The 12,267-nt window shown below is 32.2% G+C and overlaps 1 protein-coding gene across 2 annotated transcripts in view; it reads left to right on the forward strand.

Annotated features, from left to right (window-relative positions):
• Positions 1–12,037, forward strand: part of LOC145684664 (sodium channel protein Nach-like) — a 56,330-nt gene extending 44,293 nt beyond the window's left edge. The window contains exons 7-8 of one of the 2 annotated variants that reach the window (XM_081757053.1): positions 264–370; positions 11,807–12,037. In XM_081757053.1, coding sequence (XP_081613179.1) covers positions 264–370; positions 11,807–11,997 — 298 coding nt within the window. In that variant the 3' untranslated portion in view covers positions 11,998–12,037. Of the gene's footprint in view, positions 1–263; positions 371–3,016; positions 3,648–11,806 lie in introns of those variants that run through there. The other variant, XM_081757054.1, reaches the window with a different exon arrangement.
• The last annotated feature ends 230 nt before the right edge of the window (positions 12,038–12,267 follow it).

The following is a 12,267-nucleotide window of genomic DNA, read 5'->3' on the forward strand; positions in this document are numbered from 1 at the left end:
GAAAATCTGATATTAGGATTTTGAACTATTTACTGCATTATTTAAATATTATTTATTAGAAGATTAAAAAAATATACGAATAATTATTTAACAGTTTATTTGAATAGATTAATATCTACTCGAATCACGAATGAATATTCACTGAATTATTAGAATAGAAATTATTAAAAAGAGGTATCTAAAGTTACTAAGAAGAGTATCCTAATAACTTTAACAACACTAATCTATACTCTGTTCATGCTGTTTTTTTCTGTCTTGAATAGAAATGGAATCAATGTGACAAACCACAGTATCTTGCATGTTTTCTTCAGAGAGGTGTCAGCTCTTCGATATCGGCGTGATACGATATCATCGTGGGACAATATACTAGGTAATCAAAATAGAATATTAGTGAAAACTGGAACTTTTTAATGCATAGATAATGTATTAATGTTTGTTTGATAAGAGTTTAAAAATAAATTTTCAGCACACAGGCTATATAAGACGGGACCTAATAGTTCAAGAGAAATCCATCATACTACTACGATTTTTATCCGAGAAAAGCACTCCCACCAGAGATTGAGACAAAATGCAAACACTTCAGCACTTGACTACTAAAATGCAATTTTAATGGAATACTTACGTAATCGATATGAGGATAGGAAGATCAGTAAGATATCCATGATGATAAATATAGTACAAAACGAAATTCAAGTAAAATTATATATCAGAAAACTGAATAGAATATCTTTTACAGATAGCTATTGTCCACATTTTCGGAATCTGACCGTGACCAACTTAATTCAGGAACTTACAGCTTGTTGAACATGTTGATTGTTGAACAAAATTACGGCATTTCAACTTCAGGAATAACTAAAAACTCAAGAGAGCTAAATCGGGACTGTAGGGAGGGAGTAGAACAACTATAAAGTAGGGGTGTTCGATAAGGCTGAGGACCTATCGAACTTCGGGAGTGAAAATTTATCAAGTTGTCATCGGTTACTCGAAACCGTTCGAGTATTTGAAATTATCGAAGTTTCGGGTATTATCGAAAATTCGAGTATTATCGAAGTTTCGGTTATTATCGACATTTCGAGTATTATCGAAAGTTCGAGTATTATAGAAGTTTCGAGTATTATCGACATTTCGAGTTATTATCGAAGTTTCCGGTATTATCAAAAGTAGTGATGGACAGTTCGGTTCCTACACCTCTCCAATGATTTCTTCTTGCAGCCAAACTAGTCAAACAACTTTTTTCATCTGATAAGTTACTGCAAAGTTGTTTTTTTTTTAAATTATTTTTCTGTAAAATTATTTTTCTGCCTGACCCGTTATTGGCGCAATCGGCAAAGTGACTATTAGTAGACTAATGTTGTCTTGGGTTCCAATTCCATTCGGGTGATGCATGTTTTCTCTTCCTCTTTCTCTCTTGACAGACTGCTTAAACTTTGTACAGATCTGTGGGGTTTAAAAAAAAAAAAACTTTTTCTTCACTTCATTGCTAAGGAGAGAAGTTTTAACATGAACACCCTGCATCGAATGCATTGTTTCTTCCGAACACTCCGATAACCCCGAACTTTTCAAAATATTCAAGCGACTCAACAAATGTGATCATATTGATATATTTCTGTATTTGCTGCTTTCAAACAATTCGAGACTCTCGAACAGTTCGAGTGTCTCGAAGTTGTCTAATGTTTCTTACATTTCGAGTGCCTCAAATACTTCGAGAGTCTCGAACATTTCGGAAGTCTCGATCATTTCAAGAGTCTCGATCATTTCGAGAGTCTCGAAAGTTCGATAATTCGATAAAATTAAAATTCTTTATCGATGAAACGGTTTTGAAGTTTTATCGAATTGTTATCGATTACTCGATTATCGGAACAGCCCTACTATAAAGTTAATATTGTCACTGCTTCCATTATTTGTTAACGAATATGTGGCTTGAATTATTATGATTCAAATACAGTACCTGTCTTACGGATCTTTGTGGATATACTGTTTGAGTTTTTCGGATGTTCACAATAGGTTTGTAAACTAATCGTCTCCTTGAAAAATAATTCTTTGTGAATGGCGCTATTAGCATCCAAGGACAATACATAACTTTTTGTGACGAACGATTTTGAATTTTCTCGGAGATTCTGCATGATGAAATTCCATGGATTCTATGAATATCTTTTGCAATTGTAATGGTAATATCCAGAAGAAAATCACCATTTCGCGTCGATAATGGTCGAGAAATTCTCGTGCAATGTTTCGCCTTTATTCCTTAATGTTGGACATTGTCATGAATAGGATCAGATTTTTGGTGCTTCACCAAATCATAGAATTTGAAGGAGGTTGCTGATGCAATGTTTCCAAATTAGCACATGACTTTTGGCGTTCCAAACTAGAAATTTACGTCCATCAAATTCCACCTAAACAGACTTTCTGGTGACAACAGATTCTCTTCGGCATTTTGAAATCATATAAAATAAAAGTGTCGTGTCAACTGAGTCATGCTTATTATTACCGTGTCCCCAAGTGACACTATTCTCGCAACGTACAGTATTGCCAATTGATACGACATTTTTATGGGAATAGGTGTCAATTTATTGGCAATTACATGTTTGAAATTTAAGAATAAGAACGTTAAACACAAATCTTCAAATTATGGGACAATTCTGCATCTTGAAGAATTTTGTCGGGACACCAGGACACAACCTCAGAATAAGAGACAATCTCGTAAACGTAAGTTACCCATACGAATGCTACCTTACGTCAGTGGTGTACGGTGTGGACTACCTTACCCAGTCCTAAAACGTTGCAAGAGGAAGCTATTACAATGCATATTACCTAATTTACATTAATAAGTTTAGACTTTAGTTTCTTCTTTTAATGGTACGAGTTTCAGAAACCTTCACGCATGCGTGAATACATAACTTTGTGTGTACTCTGTCTTGCTTTCTATGTAGCTCTAAAATAGAGATGTGACAGCGCTGTAGAAAAAACTGCCTCTAGCAATAAATTAAAGATTATAGCTTTCACATTTTCTCCACAGTTGCCAGGTTGATCAGCTGCTGATCGACTCACAGATTTCTCAAACATCAGCAGGAAAATTAAAAGAAGTATGAAACTAAAACGGTGCTTTAAATTTAGATGTGGTGAGCATTTTTTGTTACGGAATAGACTAATCATATGAAGTTTATTTATAACCCTAAATATCAATACTATAATGATGGAAATAAGAGTCAATTAACAAAATCGGAAAACATTTCCTTCAATGTTGCAAACTGAAAAATGGAAAAAAGTGCTGAAATTTCAATGTCGGTATTTCGAGGATAACTTCTTTATTCAGAAAGCGATTGAAGTTTGAAGTGTTTATTTAAATATAGAAACTGTAATCAAGTTTACTTGTCTGACAATATATATATAAAAGCTTTCGGTTGACAATGAGCGTAGACATTTTTATTAAATGTGCCTTTTAACCATCATTCATACAACGAAAAAAATCTAAATTGTGAAAATGAACACACCAACTGCTGTGGGTTAAATTTAAACGTATTCATTAATGTAAAATTTGAATTTTGAGTCTTTGTGTTTTCGTCCTTATGTAACACCGCAATTATGAATGACAGAACCTACTATTAACGTGGGCTCTGAGTCATGGCTGGAACTTGAATCTGATGCAGTTGTGGATGCATAACGTATGATCAATCTTCACAGTATACTCCGTCCCCTAGCCCTGGTTCTGCCCTTGATCTTAGGATCAACAGAAATATGATTGATTGTTGTCATCGATTAAAAGCACCTGTGTCAGGGAGTGCTCCCGGAATCATTGTAAAATTTGTTAGGCGTACAGATAAGAATGCTTTCCTACAGAGACTAAAAGTTAAACGAAATCTCTGTTGTGCTGACATATGCTATAATTCAGGTTCTATTATATATGTCAACCATAACTTAACTCCTTATCGCAGGAAAGTGTTCAATGAAGCTAGGAAGATTCAAAGGGAAAATAAATTTGTGTTTTTGTGGATTGACTGGTCAGGAACTATAAAGTTAAGATAGACCTCAAATGATACCCAAGTGTATAATTTGAGAACGGTAGATGATGTTCGTGCGTTACTACCAGTTAGCAATGAGTAAATGTAAGGCATTATCATTCTATTATCAGAATGCTAGAGGTCTGAACTCAAAGCTTGAAGATTTTTATCTGAGTGTACTTTCTTCAAGTTCTGATGTTATTACTATTACTGAATCCTGGTTAAAAAATAACATATGTAACTCTGAATTACTTGATGATAGGTATATTATTTATAGGAAGGATATACTTAATGTTAGGGGAGGTGGTGTTTTGGTTGCAGCTAAGAGTTCCATTAGAGCATTTGATGTAGATATTAGCATTAATCACATTGAAAACGTTAGTTTGCGTATTGTTACAAATTCCTTCTCTTTTATTCTTGTAGCAACATATATTTCCCCTGCCACCGATTTATATGTTTATGAATCTCTATAAACATTTGTCGAGGAATTGCAGAACATATATAATTGTGATATTTTAATGGTTAGTGATTATAACATAAATTTGATTCGCAATTCTTTCACAGATTTCTTAAACGGCAACTCTCTATGTTTAACTTTACATAATTTCATATCTCTTTTAGGGTTACATAGTCTAAATAATAATTAAAACTCTTGACCTTGTTCTTACAAATGTTGCCCCCTATTTTGACGTCCAAGAATGTATTTTTCCCGCTTCTTCCTTTGGATGAGCATCATCCACCATTAATATTTGAGTTACCTCTTGCTTATAAAACTACATATGATATAAACATTCCTCGCAATGAATACAATTTTTCTAAAGTTGACTTTTATAATTTTTATAGGGATCTCAAGGCTATAAACTTATATATATTAAACATTTCTACTGCCCCTAATATTGTTGTCTCTGGATTTTACAATATACCAAATAATTTATTTGCGAAATATGTACCATTAAAAACACATTTATCCCCCATGGTTTACCTCTGAGATAATTCAAATTTTGAAGTCTAAAGAATTCCATAGAAGACAAAGACACCAGTCATTATTTCAGAAGAAGAAGTTTATTCAGTTGCGTAGAAAATCTAAGTCAATGATATCAACTGCTTACAGAAAATATATACACAATTTTGAGAACTCTATTAAAAATGATCCAAAAGTATTTTGGTCTTTTATAAAAGGAAAGAAGAAATCACATACAGCCTGTAATCAAATGAAATATTGATCCACTATTCTTAACGATAATAAGTCAATAGCTAATGGTTTTGCTCATTATTTTGGGAGTGTGTTTACGCCTTCTACTCCTTCAAATTACAAAAGTAATGTGTCAACAACAAAAATTTTGCAATAATGTATCACTATAAAATATGTTTCACTTACAGAATGCATACCATCAATAAAGAAGTTAAAAGCATCAAAATCTAGTGGACTTGATGGCATTCCCGTTTATATTTTTAAGGGTTGTGCTGATATTCTTCAATATCCATTAACTTCTATCTATAATCTCATACTAACGACTGGCATTTATCCTGATCTTTGGAAACATAGTAAAGTTACTCCAATTTTTAAGCAAGGTAATCAGAATGAAATTGAAAATTACAGACCTATTGCTTTGATTTCAACACCTTCTAAAATTTTTGAACAAATTCTTTGCAACAGAATTTTTACCAGTATACAGCTGAAATCCTGTATCACTCCATTACAGCATGGCTTTTATCCTAAAAGATCCACTTTAACCAATCTTCTTTCATTTACTCAATTCCTATCAGAATCATTAAATGCCAATCACCTCGTTGATGTAGTATATACTGATTTTTCTAAGGCGTTTGATAAATTAGATCATTCTCTTTTAATGGCTAAGTTAGATTCGTTTGGGTTATATAACAACTTATTAAAATTGCTATCTTCATATTTACTCAATCGGAAGTATACAGTTATTTTCAATCGTATACAATCTACCCATTATATAGTTTCATCCGGTGTTCCTCAAGGAACTAATTTAGATCCTTTATTATTTTTACTTTTCATTAATGACTTACCGTCTGTTACCAAACACTCACAGTCGTTACTTTACGCTGATGATCTAAAAAATTACAAGCAGATTAACTCAATCACTGATTCTGACAATCTACAACAACATCTTGATTCTTGTTACCAGTGGAGTGTTACTAACAATTTACTATTTAATATTAATAAGTGCGGTGTCATTACGTTTACTAAGAAAAAGATGTCCAGAAAACATGATTATAGTATCAATGGAACTCTGTAGGGTAAGAATGATGTTGTTGTTGATTTGGGCATTACATTTGATACTAAACTGTCATTTAATTTACATTTGAAATGTTTAGTTTCTGAATCATATAAACGTCTAAGATTTATCATAAGAACAACAAAATCTATGACTAACGTTCCTGTAATCACAACTTTGTACTACAAATTTTTACAGACTAAATTTAAATATGCTTGTGAAATTTGAAGCCCTTATTTTCAAACTCACATTGATGACTTAGAACGTGTTCAATATAAATTTCTTTTTTATTTTAAAAAGTACAATAGATCAGCTAAACTAAATAGAGTATCTATTCTGCTTTGTTGACGGAATTTTCTATAGCTATGCTAATTACTCGTAGATTGTACGTATAAAATATTTTATTGTATAAGATTATTAATTATTTTGTAGATGTGCAAGATCTTTTGCAATATATTAAATTACATGTAAAATCTGTACGTCTGAAATTACATATACCATTTTCTATAACAGGTCAAGTAACATTCAACATCAATATTCGCCAGTAATTAGATTGTGTAATCTTCAGAATCATTTGATTATGAAGGGCATAAAGATTGAGTTTTCCATGCCTCATGATCAATATGTGTCTATAATTCGAAATTATTATAAGGAACAATGTTCAATGTGCTTTAAAATTTATATATCAATAGTCACTCTTGTATTTCCACATCACCTCATCATTTTTTTTCATTTTTCATGTATTTACTCATTATTTGTATTATTCGTACTAGTACTTTTTACTTTTGTATTCCTAGCATTATTTCCTTGTGTTATATTTATGTATTCACACATCCTTCTTATAATTTGTTAATGCTTCTTTAATGTATTTTATTTGTAGATTTTTTTCTCTTAGAATTTTGTATGCTTTCTTTTTTGTAATTTAACTTATGTATTATTTTAGTTACCACTTGTTAAATGGAGCATATAGCTCTGTCAAGGGCATTGAAAATAAATAAATAAATGTTATTTAGCACTAAACTTATGCGTAGTTGATATAAAAATTTTCTTATCCCCTTCGCTCTGCAATCCCAAAACATGATAAATCGAAGACTTATATTTAAAGTAGCACGAGCTTCGCAAATTTTGTAAACGCAGGGTTTATATACAGTTATAATCAACAAACTCCACAAAATATCCAAAATAATGTCGTTTTTAAAAACTCGGAAAACTTTTATTGAGATTATAAATGCAGTATATTTTCAGGGTCATGATGTGAGTGAAGAGTATGAAAATCAAGGAAATTCTATTAAGCATTCAAAATCCTTGAGCAAAATTGACCGTTACTGTTCAAGCATCTTAAGGGTTCTAAGGTCTTTCGTGGTACTTCTTTAATTCAGAATTACTTCCGAAAAAACTCCTTCGTGGTTATATGGTTAGGGTCTGCGCCTTTGATGCGGGAGGACCAGGTTCAATTTCATTTTATAGGAGAACATATCTTTCGGTTAAACTGTAGGTTTGCTTCTCATATAGCCTCGGTGCTGAAAGGGACGTTAGGGACGAAAGGGACTCCACACCAAACAGCCAAGTAATGGTATGAAAACTTGTTTAATAATAGAATATTCAACCACTGTTTGTTCGTAATTACGATGTTTTATTATTATTATTATTATTATTATTATTATTATTATTATTATTATTATTATTATTATTATTATTATTATTATTATTATTATTATTATTATTACCAAGGTCAGTGGTTTCCCAAACCATTTAACCAATATACGCTATACTTGTCATCCCATCCACGTAGATTACAGAATGGTACGATGATCAAACATCTGCGTTAGGATGTTTAAGAATACCTGAAACTACAATCATTTAGAGTTGTGTAATGTAAACAATCGACTTAGTTAAGGATAAACATATTTAGGACTTGTGTCAATTGCTAAGCTCAGATGTCGATGATCTAGTTGTCTAAATTAACTGTTTGCGTACCAGTGACATGAAAATTTATCCCTTATTAAGAGCCATATTAATCCTGGAGATGATAAAATTTGTTAGTGGGTGCAAGACAAGACTTAATTCTACTATTTCTCCTTAGGTGACAGCAGCTTACTGACAGAAAAGACAAAAAAAAAAAAAAAAAAGTATTGTCTCAGTAGACGGCTGGCCTAAGGAAGCATTCAATTACAACACACACGTGCTTGTTTTGACGATAAACAATTAGCAACTTCGCGGTCGGAAAAGAAAAACTTTGATCTCCTATCAGTATTGCCAACCTGAAGCAGCATAAAATACCTTCAGAACATCAGAATTTCTCTTTTTCAGTCCAAATGATCCACAATGCAAATATTGTTTTTATTAGTAATGTGAATGCTCTCCTCACGCGCGCACAATAACTATGCCCTATATAACGGTCTAGATCAGTGGCGGCTAATGGTAGTGTTGCAGCGTTGCGCAACGACCAAAATATTTCAAGATAAAAATATTATTATCAATAGTAATAAAGAACAGAAAAATACTTTTTAATACTCTTATATATACACTTTAAATGACATATGTTTTACTTCTGTAACTGTCCGTTCCGTTAATCCGTTTTAAAAAGCGAAAAATAATCCGTCACAGAGTCCCTAATTTATATTGTGTTGCAGCGAGCATACAACGACCAAATTCCTTCAGCGCGGCAATTGGAGCGAATTTTAAGCCTCCTTTCCCCTATCTCAGAAGTTAAAGGGACTGGTCGTTGCAGTGCTTCTGCAACACAGCACGGTTTCCAGTGAATGAGAAGGTTTTTCGCGTTAAATAAGATTTCTGAATTTTCTTTCACTAGCAATTAACAAATGGAATTTGTTTTTATGCATTCATATTTTTAAATTACGGGACCATACTGAAGCAAATCAATATAATGGCAATTCAAAAAAGTGATTGCAGAATTACAAAATAAGAAAGAAAATATCTAGTAGAGGAGAAAACAAATGAAAGTAGACCCGCATTTACAAGTTAATTCTTAGCTTATATTGATAATGAAGGCTTCTTCCACAGTAATTTTTGAATCAAATATTAATAAGTCAGTATGTAGAATCCCTCCCCACCACCTGTGGATAGTATTTTAGTATAAACATCTTTCTTTTATAAAATAAGTATATTTTATCCTCTTGATAATTTCCACATAAAACTGTATGATGGGGAACGCCACATTGAATTTGGGACTAGTTAGCAATGCTCAGGGACGTAGCCACGAGGGGGGTCCACCGGGTCCGGACCTCCCAAAAATTTCGAAACTTGACTAACATTTGTAGACTTTCTTAACGAACTATACTTGTTTAACAGAGAAACGATTGATGTAGGCTAAATATTTTATTTTACGCCTCATCATGTACTCTTCTTATAAAAATAATCGTTCTATCATTTTTTGTAAAAATATAGGTGACAGTAAGTAAGAATTACTTATTGTCTTTTCGGGTGCAGTATAAGACAGGTTCCATATTATGTAGACGTATTGGACCTCCCTCAAATACTTTGGACCCCTCCCAGTTAACATTTCTGGGTGTAGAACTGGCAGTGCTGTTTGTTTTGATGTTCTTTGATTTTTGGCTTCTGTTACATGCTGATCTTTCATCTGGCGGGTTTCGAGGTTTCCTTTCCAGAACATATCACATTGATAAGCATTGTTTCGCTTCATGTGGAAGTATATTGTGTTCATCGTGCATTGCGTAACAACCAAGACAGATGATTTGGAAAGTAGTTTTTTTCTTTTACGCACATGTGTGTGTGTTGATGTATGAATATATGACATTCGGAATTCATATACCAGTACCTCTTTTGTATCAGCTGGTTTGGTTTTTAATTATTAGGTTTAATTTTATTGTGTGTGCTTTAATTCTGTAAATAACCTACAAATTCTGAATGAATTGTATACAATGACTTCTGTAAATAACTTACAAAAAACATTGACCAGCTTTCAACTGAGGAAAAATTTGCGATTAAGGCTTAGACAAAACAAGCAAAGGGCAATTCAGGAGAGTGTTCGGAAAAAAAAAATCCAATTTAAATTTATAGGATATCTTATGTCAGTAGTGTTGTTTGCATCAGATACGTTTCCTTAATTTATTTTAAATTTTCCTGGATAAACTGTGAATAAAGTGTGTTCAATGTACATTTTTTATAACACTAATCTCTGCTACGAACTCTCTTCAGTCAACGCTGAAGAGGAATTACGATCTCTGTCAGGGACTGAGTTTGCTAGAATGAATCGTTCGCAATAATCTAGAAAAAATATTTAGTGAATTTACAAAGCTTTTGAAATTAATATTAACTGTACCTATGGCGTCAGCAAAAGACGAAAAATTTTTTTCCACATGAGAAATAGTTGACACTTTCAAGGAATTGAATATCCCAGAAAGGTTATCACCATTGGTTATGCTTTCCATCGAAAAAGACCTGACAATAAGAATACCAGAATTCAACCAGCGTGTATTAGGCAGATTTGCTCCAATCAAAGAGAGGAGAATGAACTTAGTAATTAATTAATGTGATTAATCGGATAAAATGTTCAGCATTTCTTATTTTTTAAAAACAGAATTTTATTTAATTTAACATGTCACGTAGCATTTGCATCTAAAGTTATGCTGATTAGTCAATGATTCAACTTTATATCTTCTGTTTCTTATCGTTCGTACTGCAACACCCGAAACCACAATCCACCGGCCGCCACTGGTCTAGATAGTCTTCTAACAGTAAATGAAATAGGTATTACAGCACGCACATAGGAAAATGACACCTGGAACGCAAGGAGTTAATTCTTGTTCGAGATAATAATTTAATTGACAATTATTAATAATATTGATTTAAACTATTTAAACTAAGTAGCATTGAAAAATGGAATATATCTAGTACTCCATAATGCAGTAGAATAAGAAATGTATTTCTATAGAAAATAATTTCTCTGTTTAATAATGAACAAAAACACTATAATATAGTACTACTGACACTATAATATAGTAGTACTAAAACACTATAATATAGTAGTACTGGTCTAGATAGTCTTCTAACAGTAAATGAAACCGGTATTACAGCACGCACATAGGAAAATGACACCTGGAACGCAAGGAGTTAATTCTTGTTCGAGATAATAATTTAATTGACAATTATTAATAATATTGATTTAAACTATTTAAACTAAGTAGCATTGAAAAATGGAATATATCTAGTACTCCATAATGCAGTAGAATAAGAAATGTATTTCTATAGAAAATAATTTCTCTGTTTAATAATGAACAAAAACACTATAATATAGTACTACTGACATTATAATAAGATTTATAAGTTATTTCTGGCCGGTATCATCAATAATAGTTAAATATAATGTTCCATTCAATGCTATTGACTGTCTTGTTAATCTAACTAGAATTTCTTTTCTGTTATCACTTGTCACAATGGGATCACCACTTAGCGAATAATTTAAAATTATTAGAACTTTTATTTAAACAAATATAGCAACATATAACAAATTACAGTTTAACCGGCTGTCGATGCATTAAGGTTAACAGTGCATGTAATCTTGTATTATTGTTGTTTCAGCATCATTTGGAGGTGTATTTGGCCTGTGTTTAGGAGGTAGTCTTCTTAGCGTTGTGGAGCTGATATATTTCTTCACTCTTCGTTTGGGAGTTATTCTCAGAATGAAATATGCACAACAAAGGAAAAGACCTCCTTTACAGTCGCCATTAAACTATCAGCACATTGTATGGTCAGATTTTATAAAACATTAAATAATTCTGTATGTACTATATTTTCACGAAATAAAAGATCATTGACTTTTATTTCAGGGTGTTCACTGAATTTTGTTTCAAGTTCCATTTAATTGAAATAAATATATTTATTAATCAGAATAACGAGATCAGTACTTAGGTATTTTACACCCCTAGGTCCAAAAATAACATTGTGCCGCTCCTACTTATTTATTCACATTGTATATAGATCTAAACAATACAGACGCGTCCGAATACATGGAGCCACTAGCAACAAGTCGGAGCATATAT

Source organism: Thermobia domestica, chromosome 5 (genome assembly GCF_964235325.1).
Source record: "Thermobia domestica chromosome 5, izTheDome1.hap1.1, whole genome shotgun sequence".
Lineage (NCBI taxonomy): Eukaryota > Metazoa > Arthropoda > Insecta > Zygentoma > Lepismatidae > Thermobia > Thermobia domestica.